Raw genomic sequence first — 26770 nt, forward strand, 5'->3', positions numbered from 1 at the left:
GAATCCTGCTAGTTGCAGGTTTGCTTGGGTCGCCTTGGGGACTGGTGTCTCTCGGAGGCTTGCCCCTCTCCCCCCGTACGGCGGCGAATCGCCCTGTTAAGCGAGGAAGCCGACGCCGCGCTTTCCCAGCGGCCATGGAAGACCCGGCGGTGCTGGTGCTGAAGCGGGCGGTGGAGCTGGACTCGGCTTCTCGCTTCCAGGAGTCCCTTGTTTGCTATCAGGAAGGGATTGATCTCCTGATTCGGGTTCTCAAAGGTGAGGCTTCTTCCTCCTCCCCGTCGCTCCCTGCAGGTGGATTTCCCGGTTAGGTGCCGTATGAAGGCAGAGGAGCGCGGCAAAGTCCTGGGTGCGCTTAGAGCAAGTCCCTTGGGAACCTGTGTGACTTCCAAGGAGAGGCGTATAGGATCGTGGAGCCCATTATCTCTTTAAATAAAGCAAGCCATCCTGCGCTGTTTGTAAATGAGTATCTGAAGAAGTGTGCATGCACACGAACGCTCATACCAGTAACTAACTTAGTTGGTCTCTAAGGTGCTACTGGAAGGTATTTTTTATTTTATTTTATTTTGTTTAGGAACACCCTGCTTACGAAATAATATGTAGATTTTTAATTTTAAAAAATACTTATTATCAAGTTTATATACCGCCCTATACCCGCAGGTCTTATTTCTCATTTTATTTTTCATTTATACTTTTCAAATTTATACATTTCACTAATTTTACAGTCATGTTGACATTTCAAAACTTGACTTCCTTCCCCCTCTTTCTGGGTTCCTTAATTTGTTTTTAATATCTTCTGCATAGCCAAATTAACTTAATTTGCTCATTCATCTTCTTTACATATATACACTTATTAAATTTCACGTTGTTACAATAATTGTTCCAATGTTTTTATCTGTTTATAATTTATCTATAAATATTCAATAAACCGTTTCCATTCTTTTATAAAAGATTTGTTATCTTGATTCCTTATTCTTCCAGTAAGTTTTGCCATTTCCGCATATTCCATAAGTTTTTGTATTCATTCTTCTATAGCTGCAGGTCTTAGGGCAGTTACAGGGAAGCTTTTAATGTTTAATAGGTTATTGTATTTTAATATTCTGTTGGAAGCCACTCAGAGTGACTGGGGAAACCCAGCCAGATGGGCGGGGTATAAATAATTAAAAATTATTATTATTATTAAAATCACAATATAAAAACACAAAATACATAATCAAAATAAAAACAACCCAATAACCCCCATCCTCCCCAACACATTTTAAAATGGCATTGGATGCCAATCAGCCAAAGGTCTGGTTAAAGAGGGACAGGGAGCCACTGCAGAAAAGGCCCGTTCTCGTGTTGCCACCCTCCAGAACATTTGTGGAGGAGGCACACAAAATAGGGCCTCAGATGATCTCAGGGTCTGGGTAGGTTCATCTGGAAAGCGGTGGTCCTTGAGGTATTGCGGTCCTGAGCCATTTAAGGCTTTATAGGTCAAAACCGGCACTTTGAATTGGGCCCAGTAGATTATGCTACCTTAGATGCTACAATAAGCCTTAACTGCCCAGTAAGTTATTATGGCAAACATATCCTCCACAAAATTATATAATCCTTAAGGGAATTCAAAGGTATTCATAACCCTTTAGTACATGGTCCCTTAGAAGGGTGAACAAGATGATCAGGGGCCTGGAAACCAAGCCTTATGATTACTGGCCCAGAAATGGAAACAAGAACAAATAGCAACGTTGGAGGAGTGGAGAATGAAGCTGATGGACTAGGCAGAACTTGATAAACTGACTGGGAAGATCAGATATCTACGAGATCAAAAGTTCATCGAGGACTGGGGAAAATTAGTTGAGTACTGGGAATGTATAAGTGATAATGGAATAACGCTAGTGGCATTTAAAGAAGCTCTGTAATAACATAAGAAATATTGTAAAAAGGCAAAATAGAAGTGGGGGGTAGGTACAAAGGCAATAGCAAAATTTGGAAATGTGTAATTAAAGAAGTTAGAATTTGGATGATTGGCAGAGAGGCCGAAGGAAGTCAAAAATGGAAAACTTAATAGAAATTGTAATGTGGCATGAATGTATGGAAAATCAATAAAATATAATTTTTTTTAAAAAAAAGGAAACCAAGCCTTATGAAGAACAGTTGAGGGAAATGGGTATGTTTAATCTGGGAAAGAGAAGATAATGATATCCATCTTCAAATATCTAAAGGGCTTGTCATGAGTTGGGTACCGGCCAGTTCCCGTTGTGTGCATGCAGGTCTAAAATTTAAAGTGAAAGGAAGGGAGTTGATGACCTATTTTTTTCATTGTCTTTCTGCATCTTGTATTCTGTTTTCAGCAACAAAAGATCAGACGAAAAAGGCTCATTACAGAGACAAAATAACAAGTTATATGGACAGGGCAGAAGAGATTAAGAAATATATTGAGAAAGAGAAAGAAGGTATGAAGCTGTAATGTAAGTTTCATTATTATGCCTGAGGAATTATATATTGTATTTATTTTTTTTTCATTCAAAGAGGCCATATTGCATTTTTTAAAAAAGTGAAAAGTTTTCTTCTTTTTAGATGGAAAATACCACAAACAAATTAAAATAGAAGAAAATTCAAAAGGTTTCAGCTATGAAAAGCTGTTCCAAGAATATCTTAATGAAACTGTTACAGAGGTTTGGGTTGAGGACCCTTATATTAGGCAAGTCCATCAGGTAAGACATGGTTGATTTATACACTCAAAACGATTTCTTATTTTCCATCTAAAAAATTAATCTTATTTACTTATTTACAGTTGTACAACTTCTTAAGATTCTGTGAAATGCTTGTTAAAGGACCATGCAAAGTGAAAACTATACATCTTCTTACTTCTCATGATGAAGTAAGTATTTTACACTGACTGCAATCCAGTACCCACTTACTTTGATTGTGTCCCAAGGAATTGAGTGATACTTGCTTCTGAGTAGATGATGATGATAACGGTAATGATAATAACAGCAACAGCTAGACCACCAGCTCCCCAAACATTCTTAAATATGATATGCATAAGGTTGCAGTGTTGTCCATATAAAGTTGTACTTACTGAAGTTAAGCAGTTACTGTAATTGCCATGGCAAAAGTAAAAAAAGGATTTGCTTTTGTCAATGAATTTTTCAGTTGAACATTTTGCTAACAGTAAAAATATATTCTGGATTCAGAATGGGTCTGAAATTAATATGCTATCTTTTTTCTTTCTGAGGATACTGGTCTATTTCTGACAGATATCTTCAACAACTCAGTAGTGAAGGAAACAAGATGGAAAAGATTGCTATATTTTGCACCTAAAAGTAGACACTTTTTGTACTGGGGAGGTTTTAGGGTAATAGGAGGCTTATGAATAGCCACTCATCAAATTACCTGTGTTTATTAACAATAGGGAAATAAGAGGTTTTTATTAATTATAAGAGAATGTTAATTAGAAGAAAATTATGTTGTGAACCGCCCTGAAATCTGTGGATGAAGAGTGGTATACAAATTTAAATAATAGTAATTAAATTTAGGTAATTTATACTGAATTAGATGATTGCTTGATATTGTCTATTGATTAGCCAGACTCTCAAATGTTTCAAGTGGTTTCTCAGCCTTCCTGGAGATGTGAAAAATTGAACCTGGGATGATATTCATGCAAAACATGTTTTTTACAACAAGGTGGTTCTCCTTTCAAGCCATCAGTGCTGACATAATTTAACTGTGTTTGGAGAGCTGGTAGTTGAGTTTTTAAAAAACGTGTGAATATGGACTTCATCGCAAGTCTTAGTTTGAATCCATAGTTAGAAGTGTGTGTAGGTGGGGCTTGGTTTGGTGTGTGGTGTTTTCATCTTTTGTCCTATGACATCTAGCCTCTTAACTTTTACTTATTCCATCTACCAAACACACACATTCCATTTCGTAAGATACTTTGCAGGAATTATGTTTAACGTTAAATTTCAGTATCTGCATTGGTAAAAGTGAAAATCTTGAAGAGGCTTATTCATTCTGAGAAATACTACCAATATGAATTTACAGTATGTCGGCCATTATCTTTATTTGATTTGTAAAGCAAACAAATCTTTACAGGGCAATGAAAAGAGTCAACAAATGACTATCCTAGAAGAGATACAACAATCCCTGAAAGATTTTGGCGTTATTCTGGATGTATCATATTCTCCGTCAATACACGATCGAGAAATTAGGTTGGTGACATGTGCATAAAATGTTCCACATTGATTGTCTAAGATACAGGTGGTGATAATCAACTAAATCATAATGATAGCATATCCGTTGAAATCAATTGATAACATTTATTCCAGCAGCTCAACCCTGAGAATGACTAACGGTGGCTATCACCCATATAATTGATTACTAAGACTGTTATCCTAATTCTACTTACCTGGAAGTAAGCCCCGCTGAATCCAGTGGGGTTTACATTTGAGTAAACATGGTTGGAATTGCAGCCTAAGTTTATCTTCAAACCTTAAAGTTGTCAGTTCAGGTTGTGGAAACTTGTTAACTTTTAAGAGTATTTAGCAGTGGTGTCTCCTGCCAGCTGTTCAAATTACCACTTGTCCCCCTGCCTGCCTGCTGCTGAACAAAAATTACTACAGCAAGTCAAATGATGGGAAGAGCAGTCAAAATATTTATATGCACACCTGTGGTTAATATATATTTAACAGGTAACTGTTCGTTTCAACTTTGCATGCCATGGAGAGGCAAAGATGGCCTACCTCATATATTCTCCACCCCCCCTCTCCCTTAGGCTTCTATTGGAGTGTCTGCTTCATGTGAAATGGTATTTGTATGGGAAAGGGCTGACACTTGCAAATTAAGACCATGCCCTGCTATGAACATCGTTGTTAACTCAATTGGAACAACTTGAAAGTTGCAGAGATTGAAATTGCCAACTATCATCTGTTCTTTGCTCATTGTGCTTCCTGAGCTTTTTACATATTAAGAGTGCTGTGAAATTATTTTCTTTCTCTTGTTAACCTTACATATGTCTAGTTTCTATATTTTTGAGGAAGCACTTCTCTTTTTTGCATTTAACACACAGATTCAACAATGGATGGATGATTAAAATTGGAAGAGGCCTTGATTATTTTAAGAAACCACAGGTGGGAACCGAATAGAAAAATATAAATTTTAAAATAAATTTGAATTGCTGAATGGCTTAATTGGTAGAATAATTTGTTTTCCACAGGGTCGTTTTTGCCTTGGATACTGCGATTTTGATTTGAGACCATGTCATGAAACTACAGTGGACATCTTTCACACCAAACATACAAAGAAAACATGACCCTAAGTTCCCAAACCAACCAGTTTCACTGGTGTGTTTGTTTTTTTGAGCAAGAGCTACTTTATTCCACCACATCCACTATGCATTTTTGTAAAGTAAACTGATTGTATTTTTTTTTAATTTTAAAAAATCTGCACATCAGCCTGATAGCTTATCTAAACAAAATGACATGTTTACCCCAGAGTAATGAACTGTCAGTGAAGACCACAATTCTGATTTGCTTCCTTGTGCTGGGCTATCAGATTTGCTTCCCATACCATGTGGAAGGATCCTCTAAAAAGCCTCTGAAATAAAACATTTGACTACTGCATTTGTCTCTTAACAGCTACAATTCAGAAAAACCTGATTGGTGCACAGGAAAGAATTGTGCATATAGCTGGAAGATTTATAGAAGTTTTCCCTACAGCCATTTGCACTGCGTATAGATTTAAATTTTAAAGTGAGAAGTTGGTTGCTTCTTCACCATGTGGTAGAAGTGTCAAAGAAACCCTCTGACAGCATTTTCCTCTTATTTTCACTGGGCTGGATTCAGACTAAATTAGTTTTCCTTTAGTCCCATACATAGCCATAGGACAAGTTAATCATGACTAACTTAAACTTGGCTAATTTCAGTTAAACTAAAGATGTAACTAGCTTAGTCTGGATACACCCCATATTAACCTCAGGGACCACTCACAAGTTAAACAGGGATGCTGAAGGTTCCCAAGCTGTATTTCAAGAATCACTGAAGTAGCAAAAATCTTCCAAACTCAGATATTATAGGCATCTTAATTGTGTGAAAAAGCAGCTAACTTCCTTAGGGATCAAAACTGGTAAGATGCTACAGCTATGTATAATAAAGCTGTCCACTTAATATGCTCAAGGAATTTGGAACCGTACAGTGAGCTTTTGCCTTATATGCCAATTTACTGAAGAAACAGAATTCTGGGGGGGGGGGGAGTTATGCAGCTTTTGTCACAATAACAGGCTGATGTCACCACGCAACAATGGAGTTTCCCGCATTAGGGGAACCCCACACTGGCATAATATGGACACGTACGTTTTTATCTTTCACTATGGATTACTTTTGAGGAGAGGCAAAACTCGTATAAAGGAAAGCAGCCCAGACAGACACAGGCTACAACATTCTAGAATCAGCACAGCAACACTGAGCACTATGCCAACCTGTCAACAAAGGGAGAAGGCAAGAACATTCCTGTGAACCTCCATTAAATGGTGGCCTCTTGGTTAATCCCTATGTTCTAGGTCTCTCTTTTAAAGCCACCTCCTAATAAACTGCTAGGAAGTATTTGGTCACCAAAGTCTTAAATACATTTACATTGGCAATTGACTTAAGTAGAAGTTCCTTTCAAGTAAATGGGCTTAGGCTCTCAAGCTAACAATGCCTAGCATGACTCCTCTATTTCACGCATGCCATGTCTTACTAGAACTGGGAATTCAGAAGGCATAAATTGACCTTAAAATTATTGTCTTGAATGTCTAGGTACATGTTTTTAATGCTATACTATGCTATGTTTCTTTCTACCAGTATTTTTGTTTTATACTGTTTGCAAGCCGTTGTATGATCCATTTGGGCAAGTCTGTAGGATGCTGACTTTAAGAAATAAATATGTAAATTTTAAAAGAGAAGACGTCTTAAGGACTGGTGGTAACCATTTTAAAAAACAAAACTGACTTGATTAATAAGTTTGTATTATTTTATGTTTTAATAAAAAGTGAATTTGTTTACATTCAGCAGTCTATTATTTCACTATTAAATCTCACGTTCGGCCAGGTGCTTAAAACCCTCTGCTAGAATAAGACTGATCAGGAATCAACTACATTAGAGAAACTATATTCTCACACAAGAGATTCCACTTGCTGTGTATCTTGTAATCTGTGCATGTTCTCATCACAGCAGCTGCTACTGCAGTGGTTTCATTTGGACAGAATTTGCTGCCAATAAGATGGTTTTTCAGTTCATCACACATGATTGGTGGCAACCAGAAAGGAGGCACATCAATGTTGCAAGTTTCAATCTTTCCATTTTTTACATCCACATTTATCTTCATTTCAAGGCAAGATTGTTCATCAACTATATTAAAGGATGTGCTAATACTGAACTTTGGTGTTTTGCCATATAGCCAATCCCAGGATTGCAGTTCTTTTGCTTTGTTATTAATTCCAGGGAATTCTGTTTCATCAGCTGGATTTATTTCAACAATATGGTTATCAATTTGGTGGTGTGCAGCATATTCTTCTGCAATGGAATCAATGAGCATCTCACAAGTTAAAGTAGGCTCTTCTTCAAAGAGATTTTTCACTAAGGCAGGTACACTTGGTGTGGCATTGCTTTTTATCCCATTGTAAGGACTTTTGAGCACAGTTGATAAAATAAATTTATCAGCACTGCAGAGCAAGGTGCAGTGGTGATAAGCAGCAGTCCTTCCTAATTTTGCAGCAGTTCCTGAGATTTTAAAAATCCCATTTAACAAGAGGTCGTATCTCTCTGTAGCCTCCACATCTAACTGGGGCCGCAGGGCTTTCAATGCTCCAACCACTAGTTTTAAATTTTCCATTCTTTTGTACTTCTTCCTATTTGTAAAGAAAGTGAGATTGATGTTGCCAGGATCATGGTAAACTGTTCCTCCCCCACTTTTTCTTCTAGCTAGTTTTATACCATTCTGTCTCATGAATCTGAGGTTACATTCCTGCCAAGGATTCTGATGTCTACCAATCACTACAGTAGAAGAATTTCTCCAAAGGAAAAGAATGTGTCTGTTTTCAAAATTCATATTATCATGGATCCAATCTTCTAAAGCTAAATTCTGATAAACATCCTGGGAAACAGACTGCAGGATCAGTCCTCTCGTTGCACATTTGAAGCCAGCAGCTGGAACTTTGAGGACACAGTGTAACTGGAAGCATTTCCTCAGAGATGACCGGATTATCATGTTTTAGTCTAACAAAACAATCAAAACAGCATAGGGTGATACACGTTTTGCATAATCCATTTCAAAACCCTTTCAAAATATGACTGTGTTTCATTGGAAAATCTTTTAAAACAATTCTGTTGAATCATATTTTTTAAAAGACTTATTTCTTCTTTCTGACAAGTAGATAATAGAGTATTATATGACTGAATAATATGCAGAAATTGCCTATTACAGTTGTGTTTTATCAACCACCTAAGGAAAAAACACAGAATTCATTGTTTACCCTCAAATAGCTCGTATGAGAGGCTATAAAAGATATGCTAGGGTAATTTGTGGCTTTACGTTAATCATTTTAATCCTTTGAAATACCAAAAAGGGATTATTAGTTATTAGGCCTTAAGCTACAAAGGAAACAATACATTTCCTCCCACTCTCATTAATTTCACAACCCAGCCATATATGCCAAACGTGAAGGTCTCAGGGCTGGCGGAAAGCGGATTTTCAGCACTCAACTTTTGATATACCACAGGTTTCCACTCCCTGTATTGGGATAGCACCAAGAATAAAGCGTGCGTGGCAAACGTTTTCAATTTTGCGCTGCACCACAACCACCCTGGGCAAATTGCAGCAGTTGCTTCTGTGCTCAGAGACTATATTTTTGCAGGTTCTGATGGAGACCAAGGCCAGGCTGTGCACCCGAATAAGCTTTGTTCCATGCTGGCAGGCCTGGCAATGGAGATAGAAAAGGCACATTCCGCGACCCACCCGCCCGAATTAAACTGAATGCAACCTTGCTAGGACAAAAAAGCAAACCCCCGTCGGGCTACATGGGGCTCTGCGTATGGGACTGCCGCCCAAAGGCACCGGACCCTCTCAAGGACACCTTGCCCAGCTCCCGCGGGGCGCCATCACGAAGATGGGAAGAGCATGGCAAGAGAAGCCCCTTCCAGCTTCTCCCAGCGCGCCCCGATACCCGTCGCCCTACTTACTGGGGATCAGCTCCCTTTGCCCACGCGGGAAGCGCGTTAAGTAGCCAGGCGGTAGCCATAGAGCTAGAAATGAGGAGCAACGCGCGCAGATCTACATAGATCCAAGAAATAGTCAAGAGTCGCACACTGTCTGGATTGGGTTGCTCCCCTTCAAAAAATGCGCGTCTGTTTCTAAAGGAACTTTCGCCACAGCTGGTACCTTTGGGCGGACACTCTGCTGCGCAACAGCTACTCCGAAGTCCTTGATTTCGCCATTTGTTTTCCATTGAGCAACACACATCCTTGTCAGAAGGTCCCGGAAGTTGCCTATACAGTACAGGATTAGAGAGACTATGGTTTTTGTCCAAATGTAGTCGCACAAAATTCCTTCCGGGTGCGCACAATAGAACCCGCCCCTGAGTTCCTATCAGGAGTGCTCACTTCTTACTGGCAAAAAAGTGGCATATTTCAACCAGTGAAAATCCGGACAGAAAAGTTGCTTTTGGCACAGTGGTTGAGCTTTTTACTTTTTTGTCCAATATTGCAAATCGCAACAAAGCTGTTTTGGAGCTATTTTTATGGAGGGACTGCCGACACGGGCTGCCACACGTCCGTACTTTCCCGGACATTTAGATGCATTCCGACCGGACACTGCTACAGAATGCAGTACTGTACTGTATTGCTTTCCGACCGCTGTTGTTCGCTCCCTTGCAGCTGTTTCCATGGCAGTTAACGGCATTTTTCTTATTAGCGGGCAGAGGGGCGGAAGTAGATGCTGTGGAAGAGCATGGAAGATCACGGATATTTGCAGAGAAAGGCTGTCATTTGCATCGGCACTGTAATGGTTTTGCCATTCTCTGTTGCCCTGAAGCAGGCAAACCAGCCCGACAACATGAGAATCCGTATCCAAAGATTTGGCTCTTAAGCTCTGTTTTTGTTTATTTTTTTTCCTGAATATAAAATAGCAAAGTCTTATAACATAAATATAAATTGGCAAAAGCATTTTAACAAATGTCATTGAACATCCGTTATTTCCAAACCATCATTTTCTTTAACAAACTTTTGAGAACCGACGACATTATTAGAGCTAGCTTCTGAGGGAGTGCCTACATTATTTTGTATCCCTTCTGGTATATTTTTTCCTGTGTTTTGGAAAAAGCCAGTCATAGGTCCTAAACTGATTTCTTCAGTGTTTTGAAATAAATGGTCATTTGCGCTTGGAGTTCCAATATTTGTGTCATTCTGTATTATAGATACTGGTGTCTTCGTTTTACCACAACAGTTCCCCATGGTGTAGTTACTATGCAGATATCAGAAACAATGCAGTCGGTGATGGTGGTCTTCAGGAAGACTGCTGCGTAAACCCTATGCAAAAAACCCCAACAAAATACTATTAGAATAACTGAAGAAATTCCATTAACTAACGTGTGATTCTACAACTATGCATTTTGCTCCTGGAAGTAATATTAAGATGCAGGAAATTTAACATTCATTCTATTTAAATGAACAAACACAAAGAATATGGCCCCTAATACACACACACAAAAACCACTGAAAGCGCAGGACAAATGAACAATATAAGTAACAGTGGTTGTTATTAATGGAAATAGCAATACAATATGTATTAACAGCAGGGTTTTCAACTGGAACTCACCAGAACTTAGTGCTGTACCTCTCAGGTAGGTGCCATTGCCATTATAAGAGAACAAGGGAGACGTTCATGGTGTGTTCCAGCACCTCTTTTTCTATAAAAATAACACTGGTTAACAGTACTATAATTCAAAAAGTCCATTTGGGAACTTCTGTGCTTTGGTGTGGTTTAGGAGTTTGAGTATGGGTATGGGTGCGCAACCCAAGCTTGTGCAGAATTTAGGCAGTATGAACAAAGAGAACCAGCCATTATTCGTTAAACATATAAATAACGCAGCCCGTTGTGTAAGTTGATAAGCAAGGTTATAAACATACTATAGTTGACAATGGGATGTAGACTCAGTTGCCTGTGAGAATAGAGTACATCACACTAAATGTACTTCTTGTCTTCCATACAATTTTGGATGAGGCTCTAGGGTATGAATGGAACCTCATTATATTTTACCTGAAGCATCACATATCCAAGGCAAAGTTACCTTTGGTATCTCTCTATAACTTCAGCTCTGGGCTTCTCACATTGTATAGTAATCCTGGGATGGTGAACCACAATCCTGGAGGCAGAGGCATCTTGCCCATAGAGGCAAGTGGCATGAGGCGCCAGGACGCCAAGTTCTGGAGGGCACCAGGGAAGAGGCAGAGGCTGGACACGGCGCCTCCCGGCATCAGCTGACTGCCGTCGCTCGCTTCCACCATGCTGCGCTGAAGCAGCACTGTGCCCGGAGCCTCCACCTGCCATGGCCACCGTCAAGGAGTTTGGCTGTATTGCCTTTAAGGCATGGCAGCCATACAATTTCATAATTTTATACTACTATTCTGATCTCCTTGTATCATCTGAATATTTAGTAAGTAAAATACTATTCTATGCCTAAGTTGGTCTTGGTATTTTCAGAAACAAGCCACTCTGGGCGGCTTCCAACCAAATATTAAAATACAGTAATACATCAAACACTAAAAGCTTCCCTAAACAGGGCTGCCTTCAGATGTCTTCTAAAAGTCTGGTAGTTGTTGTTCTCTTTGACATCTGGTGGGAGGGCATTCCACAGGGCAGGTGCCACTACTGAAAAGGCCCTCTGCCTGGTTCCCTGTAACCTTGCTTCTCGCAGTGAGGGAACCGCCAGAAGGCCCTTGGTGCTGGACCTCAGTGTCTGGGTAGAATGATGGGGATGAAGACGCTCCTTCAGATATACTGGACGGAGGCCATTTAGGGCTTTAAAGGTCAGCACCAACACTTTGAATTGTGCTTGGAAACGTACTCGGAGCCAATGTAGGTCTTTCAAGACCGGTGTTTTGTGGTCTTGGCGGCCGCTCCCAATCACCATCTAGCTGCCGCATATATATAAATAAATACTACTATTCATATACTATAATATCCAGCAACTCAGTTAATTGTGTTCACTGAAAGAAGGCATCAGTTTATCGCTTTGTTAGTATCATTTTAATTATTTGCTTAGATGACCACTTTGTTTCCACATTCTATAGCACAATTATAGACTATCCTTATTTCTGTCATGAAAGGAGCCAGTTATCACATTCTTGTTAAAACACCCCCCCCCCCCCCCGGTTATATCACTCTTTGTGAAGCGCTTCTTTAAGGAGGATAATTTTATTCTGCTGCATTTCCCCTCAATTCAGCTGATACCTTTTATCTACAAAGCATGTTGCTATTCTCCTATATGTTTCTAGAATCTGTTAGCTGCTCTACAGATGAAAACCAACTTTTGATTATCTGAATCCATGTATAAAACATGTTTAGTATATATTTGATATCAGTTCACCTATCAGCCTGTAAGATACTATGTCTATAAAATGTTACTTAATTTATAAAAATATTTAAAAGTACAAAACTATGTCCATAGTATTGCTGTTTAATGTGCCTTGAAATTACACATTACTGTGCAATGTGACATGAAATCCAGCCTCTATTTGTGAGGTAAATGCCACAGAGCACCTCATTTTTTTATTGTATCTGAGAGCAGTAAGAGCAAACTGTAATTGCTACTAACCTGTCAGAGATAAGCATCAAGAATGCAAGATAACTTGGGGGTGTTATGGAAACAGAGTTAATCTATTTTCTCCATTATTTCATGAGCAGATTGCTGGTACTCGAAGCCAATCCCCAATGAGCATGTTCTCTCTAAACTGAGTTATATGTTTATATGAGATACTTTGTGTTGACTAGCAGCAAGGAGAGTCTCCTGGATACAAATTCCCTCAGCTAAAACCTACAGGATGTGGAAAGGCATGAAGCATATTTCTTATCTTCCTTCAGACAACTGTTTCGCAGAACCCAAGAAGGAACTTTAATGATTTGAAAGTGCTTATTATTTACCAGTAAGTGGGATCCACAACAAAATGTTGCAGGATGGAATTCTCCTCTACAGCTGTCCATCTAATTGGGCGTGCCTTCTGCCGGAACTCTGCTGCCCCTTCCCCTCAGTTTTCTGTTTCCATCCACCTGCCAATATGCTGAGCATGATAGTAAGTCCTCATTAGGCTCAGGGGAGGGGTTGCCACCCTTAAGCTTTTTCTTTTCTTAAAAGTTGTTCTTTTTATGTGTATTTGCAAACCTGTTGGTTACCTAAAGTGTGCTAATACCTCCCTCTTGTTTGTGAGTGGTGCTGTTTTGGCCGCATCAAGAGAGTGGCACTTGGATAAATGAGTCTACTGTTAAGAAAGTCACCTGAACGAAATGTTGCAGTGCTGTATTGGCTGAAAAAACAAAAGTTATAATAATGGAGAAGACTCCCTATTCCAACCCGAGTCTTAATTCACGTGCATTAAAAAAAAAGTGCACCCAAGTTTGCTTTTACAGTACCTTCCTCTTTGTGCATAGGTGCTGCCATTTTGGTTACATTATGACAGGCACACAGGCAGCCCTAAAGTTCAGAGATAACATATAAACTGATAGTGGCATCTTTGGAAACCACCCTAAATCTTGTGCTGTCTCTGCGTGTCCTTAATTTCCCTGAAATAATAATTAAAAAAAAGAAATACTAAGGGCTAAAGAAAAAATAATAGCAGACATAGGGCACTAGGGCTCGTGCGACATCCCTGCGAGCCCTAGTGGCAGTGCCCAAGAACCTGTCCCCCCACCCCACCCCTCCTACGCCCCCGCGATAGAACTGTAGGCGCCTCACGCCCTTCCTTCCAACAAGGCGGTCCTCCCCCCCCCCCCGCCTCCCGGCGCCCGCGCGAACGCCGCGCGGCGTTTGGGGCGCGAGCAGCGGTTGACGCGGCCGGACGGAGTGCGCCGCGCGCGGGGGCGCCAGATGAAGGGGGCGGGGTCAACAAGAGGAGCGCGCCCCTTGCCCGGTTTTGTCTAACAGGTAGCGAGAGAGCCGGAGGGGAGGGGGGAGCGTCGCGGCGCCGTTGCCAAGGAGACGCCGCGAGGGGCCAGGGAGGGACGTTCATTGTGCCAAGCGGGTGGGGGAGTTAACAAGCGCTCAGGGCGTCCTGAGGAGAATAATCAGAGGGGGTCTTGAGAGAGACGCGGACATTAACTCCCCACCCCCCACCCCGGCAATTATTAGTTATTTTTTTGCTGTGGGGGCGGGCATGACAGCTGCCTGGCTGTCACCCCCCCCCCTTCCTCACTAGGTGAACCCGCCCGTCACGCGCCCCACGCCGCGCGGCCGTTGAGGTGAAGCAGGAGGCGGGGGATTGTTGCCTCCGAGGCGTCGTCGCTTACGCTGGCCGCTCATTGGTCCGCCGGGATTGAGAGGGAAAAGGAGGCGAAGGAGCGGGCGAGGCTGAGGAAGCTGAGTGGAGGAGCGACCGAGTGAGAGAGAGAGAGTGGGGGGAAAGGCAGGAATATTAGCTTAGTTTAGCTGCCGTCATGAGCTCTAGGAAATACCCCGGGCCCGGGCGCAGGAGGAGAAGAGAAATTCTTTCCAAGGTACAGAGAGCGTACATGGTACTTGGGCGTAGCCGGGGGGGGGGGGGAGAGAAAGGCAGCTGCTCCCCCCCCAAATAACATTTTTTTAAAAAAGTAGAAATTGTAGAAAGATTTCGATAGATTTTTCTCAGCGCTTTGGGGCGTGGGGTCAAAAGAAAGTAATTTAAAAACCGAGCTCCGTCGGTTAGAGAGCATGGCGCTGATCATGCCAAAGTTTCATGGGTTCGATCCCTGTATGGGACTGGGCCTATTCCTGGCCTATTCCTGGGTGGACCCTCAGCGGGACTCTTCCAACTCTGCAACTCCCATAATCATACCATACATTTCATTATGGAATCTGCTAGGCAGAGCCGAACGGATGATGAGGGCAGGTGGGTTCTCCTGCCCCAACGCCAACATAAATCCTGGCTACGCCCATGGCCACCAAGGAAATAGGAAGACACCCCACTTGCATGGCAGGCAGGCTGCAGAGAAATGAGGTTTTATGTAGGTGCGCTCACGGCGGCTAAGTCTGAGCAGTTGTGTTTGCTTGAAGGAGGTGGTGGTGTCTTTTACTTGTAAGCATGGGTAGCTGCAATCCTGAAAAACCCACACTGTGGAATAGATGGGTTTTCAGCTGTCCACTGCACACCCGCAAAAAAGGTTGCAGAGTAGAATGAAAGAAAATCCACAAGCCCAGTATGTCCCTAGTATTATCTATGGGAAATACACCAGCCATTTCCTCTCCTTCCCTTAGGGTTATTTCTAAAGTTATATTTTAAATATATAAAATAAAAGTTTAAGAAGTTTCTGGTGTAGCAGCTACCCCTGAGTGTGCCTAGCCGTTAAGTCCTCAACCAAAACAAACTCTACTGTCATGGCGACCGATAGCCTTACATGGTGTCAAGTAGGCATGGCTTGACACCTCCAGGTGCCTTTTTGCTTTTGCACAGAATTAATCCAGAGTCAGTTTCATTCAGCAAACCTACTAAGCACGTAACTGTGATCGCAAATACAAGGGGGAGAATTCCAGTTTATTTTAGAAAGCAGATGCTTCCTTCTCTTAACACTAATTCATCTAGCTCAGTAAACATATAATCATGGAGAGCATATATAAGTGATAGATGTTTATCTGGTATTTTTAAAATATTCCTTTAAACACAAAATTTACTGAAATTCTAGCATTGCTTTTTCAAAGTCATTATCAGACTTATGTTTTACTAGAAAAATCTGTGTGAATAAGCTTTGAGTTCTGTGATTTTGTTTTAAAGGTGTGTGTTAATATAAAAAGGGGAGTGTATGAGATTGGGATTCAGCACTATTTACTGAGGCTTTCCGGAGTATGATTGCCTGCGTTTGTGTGTCATAATATCCTCCACGTGACAGCCCTTTAGATTTGATAGTCATCTTCAAATATCTAAAGGGCTATCAGAGGATGGATCAAGCTTGTTTTCTCCTGCTCTGGAGGCTAGGACCTGAACCAATGAATTCAGGTTACAAGAAGAGATTCCAACCAGGAAGAACTTCCAGGCAGTAAGAGCTCTTCAACAGTGGAATGGACTCCCTTAGGAGGTTGTGAACTCTCCTTCATTGGAGGTTTTTAAGGAGAGGTTGGATGACCATCAGTCATGTATGATCTAGTTGAGATTCCAGCATTGCAGGGGGTTAGACTAGATGGGGACCCTTTCAGCTCTACCTAGGATTCTATATAGGATTCTATATAAGGCTTCCCTGCTACTGAAAATGTTGGTGCTTGCTATTATTGTAGTACAAATAGATTAAAAATAAAAACCTTGTGAACATTGGCATGGTGGGAGGGGGCTGCTGCCTCCCAATCAAGTAAATAAATAAAATTACTTAACTAAAAATAAAATTGTAGAAGGATTTTGACAGATTTTCTGAGCATTTGTGGTCAAAAGAAAGTAATTTAAAACAACAGCTGTTGAGACATTTTATTCTGAATCTGTTAGACAGAGTCATATGGAGAATAATGACAGGTGGGCGTCACCCATGCTTGTGAACTGAGCTACACCCATGCTTGTGAACTGTTATAGAAGTAGGACTAAGCTCAACATTTAAGATGGCCCTAGTTATTAATTCCCAATGTACACATTGGGGAGATTAATTCAGTGGTACTTACTTCCCAGTAAACATAGGATTTGGTTGCCTAGGCATTACCCTAACAAGGGATGTGGGTGGTGCTGTGGTATAAACCACTGAGCCTCTGGGGCTTGCTGATCAGAAGGTCGGTGGTTCGAATCCCCGCAACGGGGTGAGCTCCCGTTGCTCCACTAGTGCAAGCAGAAGCAGTATAGTCATGCTGACCATGTGACCGGAAAGCTGTCTGTGGACAAACGCCAGCTCCCTCAGCCTTTGAGTGAGATGAGCACCACAACCCCATTGTCGCCTTTGACTGGACTTAACCATCCAGGGGTCCTTTACAGTTACCTTTTACCTAACAAGTCTTTTTAAAAAATGTAATCTGCTATTAATAAATAATAAGTCACTTACCAGACAATTTACAATATTTTTATCCACTTTTCCACTTTTATCCACTATTTTTATCCAAGCTTTTCAAAAGCTATAGAATACTTTTTCTGTTGTATAGTGCAGTCATAAGCACATGTACTAGGGACTTATGCCCCATCAAGGAAGAGATCAGTAATCTCAGATCTTAACATGATATATTGTGGTAATTCATCTAATTAATGTCTAATTAATGTTACTTATCATTTATCATAAAACATATCTTTATAGATTGAAGTATTTTATGTATTATGAATAATGTCATCTTTAGGCACAGAGGAAATAAAAGCAGATATAATGGCAAAAATACTATGGACACTTACATGGGAGTATCACAGATTCATAGGGCTGGAGGAGGCTTTATAGGCTTTCTAGTCTATCCCCCTGCTTGATGCAGGAAATCCAGAGCTGCTTCATCCTGGAAATATGGTTGTCCAGCCTCTGCTTGAAGACCTCCAGCAAGAAACAGCCAACCACCCCTGTAGGTAATTGGTTGCATTGTTTAACTGCTATTACCATCACAAATTTTCTCCTAGAAATCTTGTCTCAAGTCTCATATACGGTAAGCAACATGCATATGCCTAATTGATGTAGAAAGGGGTTAACACCATAGCACACACATCCGCAAACTCGGTCCTTCAGCTGTTTTGGGACTACAGTTCCCATCATCCCTGACCACTGGTCCTGTTAGCTAGGGATGGTGTATGGAAAATTCTGGCTGATGTATGGAAAAGCACATGTACCTAACCTTTGAAGAGTTTGTAAGTAAACCAGTTTTTAACTTACCAAATGTGTGGTGTTTTCCTTTGCTGGGAGAAGAGGGAAATATTGAAATGCACTTGGAAGGACATATTTTAAGGGTATGACAGCCTATAGTTCCATGCTTCACTTTGCTGCATATTTTGTGGCTTTAAATCTCCTTGCATTGTCTCACAAAGGGTAGTTGCTCCAGACTTGGATCTTGGCATCCAGGATTTGCACCAACAAATTTAACTTAAGCCTTTTAGATCTAGTCCTAATCTCTGGGACAAAAGAAAACAGGGTGCTCCAGACTTGGGTGATTTATTAGCACCCAATTATTGCTATACTGTTGTAGCTTGTAAATGGAATAGCAACTCTGTTTCTAGATTTCAGGAATCAAAATAACATTCTGTAGCCAGGTGGCCAGTCCCCTTTCACCCAGTCCCAGATGTTAGGGGTGGGGATATTATATTGGACCATATGAGTGGAAAGTTTTAAATAATTCCTCTCCCTCGTTTTGCTCCTAATTATTATTGCCTTGCCCCAATTTGGGGTAGGGGGGGAAAGGATAAGATATAGTAAATGCAACACTATGTGGAAAGGAAGGGTTAAAGTAGACTCTCAGGGAGGACAGATGGACCATAGAGAAGGAAATGCCTAGAGCAATCTATCTAGGTTATAACTGAGCCTGCAAACCATTGTACAATAGTCCATCTAAACCTGAGGAAATTATAGAGCTGTTCCTTTGTGTTTTTTAAAAAAGTTGGATTTTCTGAGCTTTGAAGAAAATGACAGCTGATCAGGGAGCAGAATGCTTTGTTCACAACATCATACAGATGCCCTGTAAAAAGTGAGTGAATGAAGTGTGGTTATTCCACAATAAATATCCAGAGTGGAAGCAGCCCTGGCCTTTTCCTTATTTTTTCTTTTGATAACATAGTTTTTATTGATTTTCATCTTTAAACTTTAATATGGTTGCATTGAGATATATGTTTATTTACATAAGAGCATATTATATGCATCAATTACATAAAAAAACTCAGATAAAAGTTTCTAAATGTATTAAAGTTGTGTCAAGGTGTATATACCAAAATTATTACAAATATTATATATATGAACTGATGTAAAGTATAAGTAAAAGGTATTTTGTATCAGTAACAATTAGGATTTGTAGTAATCTATAGGAAGGAGGGACGCGGGTGGCGCTGTGGGTTAAACCACAGAGCCTAGGGCTTGCCGACCAGAAGGTCAGCAGTTCGAATCCCCGAGACGATGGAGTGAGCTCCTGTTGCTTGGTCCCTGCTCCTGCCCACCTAGCAGTTCGAAAGCACATCAGAGTGCAAGTAGATAAATAGGTACCGCTCCGGCGGGAAGGTAAACGGCGTTTCCTTGCGCTGCTCTGGTTTGCCAGAAGCGGCTTAGTCATGCTGGCCACATGACCCGGAAGCTGTACGCCGGCTCCCTCGGCCTATAGAGCAAGATGAGCACCGCAACCCCAGAGTTGTCCGCGACTGGACCTAATGGTCAGGGGTCCCTTTACCTTTATAGGAAGGAGGGGAAGAAAATAAAATAAAATATGTATTTCATGCACACCACACTGTGCTCTAAACTATGGATACTGCTCTACCATATGCTTCATTATTTGTATAATTTGTATAAACATCACACCAGACTGCATAAAATTGTCTTGTTTCTTTGGCCTCTTTGTACTTTTAATTTTTGTGTCAGTTTTTCCAGTAACGCTATTTGCCAAATTGCATTATACCATTGGTCCATAGTTAATAATTGCAATGATTTCCATATCTTGGCAATAGCTGTTCTTGCAGCAATTAATAGTTGTGTTGTGAGTTCTTTGTTTGTAATTTGCAATATATTGTGACAAGTTAATTGTGGTGTCCTGGAGACTGTCTGCCTTGCAATCAGAGATATTTCTGTAAATGCATTCTTTCTATAACTTCTATTTTTGGACACTCCCACCACATGTGCTGATATGTCCCTATAGTGGGACATCCTCTCCAACATATGGGAGAACCATTCGGTTTTATATAGGCTAGGCATCAAGGTATTAAGTACCAGTTGTACACCATTTTAAGGGCTGTTTCTCTGGATGTTGCCGATATGCATTTTTATGGCACTTTTGTCCACAATCTGTACCTTGCGTCTTCTTCAATTTCTAAACCCAAATTTAGTTCCCACCACCTCAAATTTTGCTGAGGAAAAAGTTGAACCTCTATAATAGATAGATTTCTACAAAGATATGAACCATTTTGTGAATATATTTTCTTTCACTGTTATTTTTCCATATTTCGTCACCTGTCTTATGACTTCGTCTTTAACCTATAAATTTGTTGATGAACCATAAATGAGCACACTTTGACTGTGGTTTCCCAGCCAGCCCTGATCCCATCCAATTATATTGCCATCTAAGCCTGTTAAACGTAGTGGACTTTACTTTCAGTTAAATATATACTGGTTTGGGCTTCAGCTATATTTACAATATAATACCTTATGACAATAACATTCAAAACTTGCATTTTTTCAGCCGAAAGCAGAAATAGACTATCACAAAACAGGACTGTTCTTTAAACAGTTTTTGCTTCTTTCCCCCCAGAGGTTGACAACAAGAGAAGAGCTTGTGTTAGGTTGTCCATTTTCTGAAAGTGAGAGAGCTTCAAAATCAGAAGACAGCATTAGGAAAGACAAAATCATCCAACAACTGCAATCAGAGGTTCTGTCATATTTTTCTGAAATTTTGGCTATTTGTAACAACTAAACTAGACCATAAACATAACATTTTGCTGTGAAAAATGGATTTGTCCTCTCATTAGAAATGTTGGGACAAAATAATGGCATGGGATCAATGGTTACATTATAATGACTATATAATAGTAGTTAATCAACCTGTTTTGGCATTTTACCATGACAATATCCGTGTGTACTAATGGGCCTTCCCAATGCAAAACCCTATAGGTTTAGCTCATTTGTTTACTGGAGGTATATGGAGAGTAATTACAGTACTTAGCTGCATCAGAACTACTTGGCTTTTATCAGTTTTGATTCAGACCTGACAAAACTAGGTTGATGGATTCTTTAGAAATGGATGAATATTGTGTTTGCCAGATTTGATATCATTTCATTGATCAGAAGAGCATATGCTGATCACAAGACTGCTCATTAGCTGCAAAGGGCAAACACAATCCATATTCCTTTTATATAACATATGACAAATATTTATTGAATACATAAATTGTTCGGACTGTGGCAGGAATCCACCCAGCACTCCTGGGAAAATGTGGCATGATCTCTTAGAGTTATCAAATGAAACTTTAACACATGGCATGATAGAAGTTTGTAATTTTATCAGGACAAGTTACTTGTAGTTTACTGTTGTAGCAATTGTTTTCTCAAAATTTATCTTCTGTACTATGAAAATAAATAAAAACAGTATTTTAAAAAAGACTGCTCATTTGCTTAAAGGCTACAATATTAGCAGCGGCAGTAGGCAGAAGATTATTGAATTAAAGTGTATTTTATAGGGCTGGTTTGCATGACATGCTAAGCCAAACTTGATTTTAGTGAGACATGTGAGCATGCTGGTTTTGGGGTGGGGGCTTGCAGCTGCTTTGTTCCCCCCTGATCTTTTTTGCTGCCATGCTGCACTTAAGTAAGCCATAATTTGACTTACCATGTCCAAACCAGGGCTCATAGTTAAGCTTTCTCTTCACTAGCCATGAACTGTAACCAAAGTTTATTCTTGTTTACAGCTTGTTGTTAGCAAGGAGAGTGTTTAACCATGAGCCCTGGTTCAGACAAAAGCAAACCTTGGTTAAGCTTGATACAACAATGAAAAGATCAGGGAAGAGCAAAACAGCTGTGAGCTCCTCTCTAGGAGCTTGCATACTAGCACAGTCTCACAAGGATTAGTATGTCATGCAAGACAGTATTATAACCATGCTAGTATTACTGGACAGATTTTATTCTAGTATGCCCCCACCATGTGAAAGCCGTAGACCCTGGATTTTATTTCACGCTTCAGGCTCTATTGTATGTTTTACATGGAACTTTGTTATCATTCAAGATCCCTAGAAACAAAGTTGCTGCATAATTAGGCACGTTCCATGAGCTGCATTATATGTTCTAGCTTTCTAACCTTAGAATTAAGACCCTGAATTTGACATACATGCATCATAGGCAGATTTTAAAAGCTTCATTGTCATTCAGGTTCCAGGTGAAAAACAACAATTTCCATACAGCTGGAGGCCCTACTGGGCATGATGATGGCAGGTCGCAACATGAGTTCCCCTTGCCCCCATGAGCTTGCCTGTAGTCTTGGAGCCCTTCTGGAAGATGAGGCAAAGTGATTTGGTGGGAAGAACATGGGAGCTGGGTTTGACTTTCACTTCTGGACTAATTATTTAAATAACACATTCCTCTGCTTTATATTAAATCAGTGGTGTGACCCAGCTTTTATAGGCTGGTCACTTTGGCCTTAAAAGTTCTCATTATCTAACCATTATCAGATTTTCTAAACAATTCAGCATATCACTTTTGAAGCACGCCTGAAGTGTTGGTGCTTGCATGGTTTTTCTGTCTCTCTTAGTCTAGCTTACCACTGGGCTGCTTCACACATGACAGTTTTCTTTTACTGATGTAAAAAAACGCTTCTTTATATACTGTTCCTATTGAAACTTGGTTCATTGAGGCACCATCCAAAGGATTTTGACAGCTGATGAGTTTATAAGGAGTCACAGAGTTAGAGATAATCTAAGATGTTTGGAGCCTGAGCTCTCCAGAACTAAAGCCGGAGTGCCACTTAGTATGTGTGAAATGTATTCCTTTAGTCATGCGTAAGCTCAGCCAGCCATTTCCATGTAGGAGCAAGCAGTTTCAATGTACCTTAACCATGGTCAGGAGCCCTTTACACTTAGTATGTGATATGAACCAATGTTTTGCTGCCAAGACTTAAGATGTAGGAGAAGTGAAACCATTTTGTTCTTTTTGACTTACAAGGTTGAAGAACTGCGAACAAAAAATAGTGAGTTGGAGAAGTATGTTACAAAAATACTTGATAGTAAGAAAGAAGTAACAACTCAAGTGGGTGACTTGGCAAGTAAGAATGAATATCTCTGTAAAGAACTCGCTCATGTAGACAAGTTAGCAGAACAGCTGGAAAAAGAAAAAGAATTTGTATTGGATAGTGCAGACCAGGAAATTGCAGAAGCCAAGGTACTTGAATTTTTATACATGCAATGCTTTTATAGTTTGTTCTTTTTGAGAATTGGTTTCACAATTACAGGAGAAATTTCCATTTCTGGATGCTCATGTAGTTTTAAGAGTTTGCATATGTGAAATACTGGAATTGTAACCAACTGGAAGAGCTGTAGCTCAGTGAATGATGCAGAAATTCCCAGATTCAGTCCCCAGCATCTCCAAGTAGAACTGGCAAAGACTTCTGTCTGAAATCATGTAGAGCTGCTATCAGTCAGTGTAACAATACTGAATTGGATGGATCAAAGGTCTACCTCAGAATAAGACAGTTTCCTATGTTCCTCTCAGTGTTCCAATAATTTTACAACACACACAATGTTGACCAAGTAAAGAGATACAGGTGTAGGTCAAAAAATATTGTGGACATTTAGCCTTGTAATGGCGTAGAGCAGAGGAGGGTAAACTTGCAGGCGCACTATTGAAACTGTGATATCCATCAGCTGGAGTCTGATATAAAGGGCATACGCTTAGACTTGAAGAATTCTGAGCACATGAATTTGTTTTGAGTAATACTTTTATAGTATCAGAACTCAAATCACAGTCCTTCAACATAAAAATCCACTCCTGGTTACCCTAAGCTTTCTTCATTCCAACTGGATAATTTAGGAGGGATTCATTGTGTTGCTGCTATTGTTAAACAATCGGGAGTCAAAAATCCTTACCAATCTATAGCGTGTTTGAAAAGTAACTTACACCTGTTGGATAATGTAATGCAGTAGGTGTCTGGTTACTTTTTGAACGTCCTGTGTTCAAATCACCCAGAGATTTATCAGTAGATCCTGATCTACCTTGTGCCCAACTCTGAGCTCCCCTCCCTGCCCCAAAGAGAGGTGCCTCCTCACACTGCCCCAAAGGAGCCTGGGAAGAGGATGCCCCCAGCCTTAGTGGCCCAATGGAGACTGGCCAAAGGTGAACATGAGGCCAGCACCTTACCTTGGGAGGCAGCAGCAGCAGCATGGTGGAAAGGCTCCCCTTCAGCACTGGGCACTCAGCTCCCAGGCAGGCCGTGCACACGGCAAGCACAAGAAAGGCCAGCACAGCGCCTGCCTGCCTGGCCTCCCTCACCCACTTACATGCTTACTCTGAGGCCGCCTCAGCTCCTGTCAACCAGCACTCCCTGGCCAGCCCCAGAGGCACCATTTGCCTGCAGAGCTTGTAGCCAGGGCTGCTACAACAAACAGCTGAGTAAGCCTTTGGGAGGCAGGACGCAAGAGGGCATCAGAGGAGGGAGGGAAGGAAAGAGGGACAGAGGCCAGTGTTGCCCATGGCACCCCTGAGTGCCACAGCACACTGGTTGAAAACCACTGTGCTAACTGACTGGCACCTCAGCTCTACTGGGTTTGTCATTTTCAGCTCATCTTAAGGAGTTATCCAAATGCATTATTAGTCAGTGAAAAATATTTGCCAAATGCTCTATTTTCAGTTGTCTAACTAATCATATTTTTCTTTCTTTTCATTTTAGTCTCAGATTAAATGCCAACAAAATACTATACGGAAATTGGAACATAAAATCAGCGCCCTTAGCTCTGTAAGTTACATATCTTTATTTTTGCCGATGAAACCTCATATCATATGTACATTGCAAAAAACATTTGCACAGATTAGTACGACTGATACATCTTTTATAAGATATTTAAATGCATAATTGTAGTGTTAAGAATACATAATATTCAAAATGTCCCTTAGTCTGCATTTTATGTCTTTTCAGGGATCTTTCTCTTTCTTCAGCATTAACAGTGGTTTGACCTCCCTGCATGTCTGTAACACAGAAAGCAATGGGCACAATTCTTTCATATTCAGATTGCATCTCTGTGCACCTGGGAAGACATTGGGGATGCAAGCTGAACATGGTCATTACTGCACCCTTTCCTAACAAACCTTAGGTGTGTGGAGTTGGTGGGTGGGCTTAATTATTACCTAAAGACGTACTCTCTTCAAGTATAGAAATTCAAGGAGTAATCTGTTTATAAGGAAACCTTTTTCCTAGAGCCTTTTCCCTTAGAAATCTCATCTACCTGTCAGAATGGTTTGGGTGTGCCGTTTCACACTTACCTTCTTTTCACTTGCAGAGTGTACTATGTGCACCTGCACCCAAGCTAGGAAGCTCTGCGTATTTTTTTTCTGTCTAGCAGAAAGATTGGCAAAAGATCCCTATTTTTCATCTATACCCTGCTTCATAAAGGACAAAGAAGGAAAGAGAAGGCAGGTGGCGAAACCAGTCTTCTTCTCTCACTTAAATTGTCAGCTATGACATTAGTTCAGTGGTGCACATAGGCATTCATAGCCACATGCATGCTAGGTTCTCCCACTCTTTCCAGCCTTTATTGTGAGATCTGCTTCATACAACCAACTCTATTAATCTTGACAGAAACAGCTTTAATGATTTTATAATATGGTAAATTCAGAAATTCTGAAACATAAAAAATCTTTCTGTAGAAATGTTTGTCTTAGTTGGAAAAGTATGTTTATAGTAATAATTGTTTTCACTTTGGCACTTAAAAGCCTTCCTCAAACATTGAACTATCACAGGAGAAACGTCCCTCAAGGCTTGACAATTCTATCAAGTCAGCAGAAGAAGACAGATATCAACTGAAGAAAATGCTTCGAAATACGTCAAGTCCTAGGCGCAGCTCCTCTCATTCTGTTTCAAAGGAGCTTTCCCCCATCCGGGTATATTTTTCAACTTTCATAAAGTATAGATTTGTGCATTTTTTCAGCTGATTTTGATTACTTGGCACTATTAATATGCTAGCGAGGGACTGAAGTAAATTAATCAGGCTACCTAAATCCTGTTGAAGTCAGTAAGACTGACAAAAAGCATTTCAGAATCGTTAATTGTGCACAGATTAATATGAACTGAACAGACAGAATGATATCCAATGGTTAGTCATACTCAAAGTAGATTAATTGAATTCAATAGACTTAAAGTCTCTGATTAAGACTTAGTTGGAAATCGCCCACCATTTCCTGAGTAATTTAAACTGAATAATCCAATCAAATTCTAAAGTTTGTGACTTATGGATGTTATTGATTGATTGATTGATTGATTGATAAATCAAAAGCAGTAGAAAAGGAAATCAACTTCTCTTCATTAACTGTTTAGGGATGTAAATCTGATCCAGAATTTCAGCAAATGTTGAGAGACCGTGATGAATATAAGACAATGCTGGAAAGATATGAACGCCACATGGCAGAAGTTCAAGGCAACATCAAGGTTCTCACAGCAGAAAGAGACAAAGTTATTCAACTTTATGATCAGGTAATCTTTACAGGCATATGGAATATTCTGGTAGGAACAATTTCTGACAAAATATAAAATCTTAAAGTGTTTGGGAGCTGTTTACCTTAAGATTGTCTTAGGAGGCCTTGTTGAAGGTTTGTTGTCCTCGGGATTTATGATGTAAAGGTAAAGGGACCCCTGACCATTAGGTTCAGTCGTGACCGACTCTGGGGTTGCGGCACTCATCTCGCTTTATTGGCCGAGAGAGCCGGCGTACAGCTTCCGGGTCATGTGGCCAGCATGACTAAGCCGCTTCTG

At 40.5% G+C, this 26770-nt stretch overlaps 3 protein-coding genes across 17 annotated transcripts in view; 2 read left to right on the forward strand and 1 right to left on the reverse strand.

Moving 5' to 3' along the window:
- Positions 1-122: 122 nt before the first annotated feature.
- On the forward strand, positions 123-7020 carry MITD1 (microtubule interacting and trafficking domain containing 1). Of its 2 annotated transcripts, XM_083611080.1 has the most exons (7): positions 123-255; positions 2331-2432; positions 2557-2693; positions 2774-2860; positions 4075-4190; positions 5048-5108; positions 5195-7020. In XM_083611080.1, exons 1-7 carry the CDS (start codon positions 135-137, stop codon positions 5288-5290), a joined length of 720 nt encoding a protein of 239 aa, XP_083467206.1. In that variant the 5' UTR covers positions 123-134; the 3' UTR covers positions 5291-7020. The 2 variants fall into 2 exon arrangements, with proteins under 2 accessions (XP_083467206.1, XP_083467207.1); XM_083611081.1 differs by lacking the exon at positions 2774-2860.
- Positions 6826-13532, reverse strand: LIPT1 (lipoyltransferase 1). 4 transcript variants are annotated; one of them, XM_083610942.1, is made up of 4 exons: positions 13153-13532; positions 10828-10918; positions 9195-10538; positions 6826-8457 (listed from the first exon to the last, which is right to left on the reverse strand). In XM_083610942.1, exon 4 carries the CDS (start codon positions 8221-8223, stop codon positions 7108-7110), a length of 1116 nt encoding a protein of 371 aa, XP_083467068.1. In that variant the 5' UTR covers positions 8224-8457; positions 9195-10538; positions 10828-10918; positions 13153-13532; the 3' UTR covers positions 6826-7107. The 4 variants fall into 4 exon arrangements, with proteins under 4 accessions (XP_083467068.1, XP_083467071.1, XP_083467070.1 ...); XM_083610945.1 differs by lacking the exons at positions 10828-10918; positions 13153-13532 and having other exon boundaries at positions 6987-8231; positions 9394-9546; XM_083610944.1 differs by lacking the exons at positions 10828-10918; positions 13153-13532 and having other exon boundaries at positions 6987-8231; positions 9195-9546.
- A 477-nt stretch (positions 13533-14009) lies between these two features.
- Positions 14010-26770, forward strand: part of TSGA10 (testis specific 10) — a 39010-nt gene continuing 26249 nt past the window's right edge. For 5 of the 11 annotated variants that reach the window (XR_014547221.1, XR_014547223.1, XM_083610581.1 and 2 more), the window contains exons 1-6: positions 14241-14718; positions 20576-20692; positions 22975-23190; positions 24695-24760; positions 25735-25902; positions 26336-26491. Coding sequence is in view for 6 of the 11 variants with exons in the window: in XM_083610581.1 (XP_083466707.1) it covers positions 14659-14718; positions 20576-20692; positions 22975-23190; positions 24695-24760; positions 25735-25902; positions 26336-26491 (783 nt within the window). In the remaining 5 variants the exon portion in view is untranslated. Of the gene's footprint in view, positions 14150-14240; positions 14719-20575; positions 20693-22974; positions 23191-24694; positions 24761-25734; positions 25903-26335; positions 26492-26770 lie in introns of those variants that run through there. The other 6 variants (XR_014547222.1, XM_083610583.1, XR_014547219.1 and 3 more) reach the window with 5 other exon arrangements.

The sequence above is a fragment of the Podarcis filfolensis genome (assembly GCF_964270895.1).
Source record: "Podarcis filfolensis genome assembly, chromosome: 4".
Lineage (NCBI taxonomy): Eukaryota > Metazoa > Chordata > Lepidosauria > Squamata > Lacertidae > Podarcis > Podarcis filfolensis.

What these genes read in the sequence shown, in the direction of transcription:
- MITD1 (XM_083611080.1), top strand. Translation starts at nt 135, where the DNA reads ATGGAAGACCCGGCGGTGCTGGTGCTGAAGCGGGCGGTGGAGCTGGAC. An exon ending in ATATTAGGCAAGTCCATCAG is followed by an intron (nt 2,694 to 2,773) that starts GTAAGACATGGT and finishes ACTTATTTACAG; the next exon opens with TTGTACAACTTCTTAAGATT. An exon ending in ATTATTTTAAGAAACCACAG is followed by an intron (nt 5,109 to 5,194) that starts GTGGGAACCGAA and finishes TGTTTTCCACAG; the next exon opens with GGTCGTTTTTGCCTTGGATA.
- LIPT1 (XM_083610942.1), bottom strand. Translation starts at nt 8,223, where the DNA reads ATGATAATCCGGTCATCTCTGAGGAAATGCTTCCAGTTACACTGTGTC.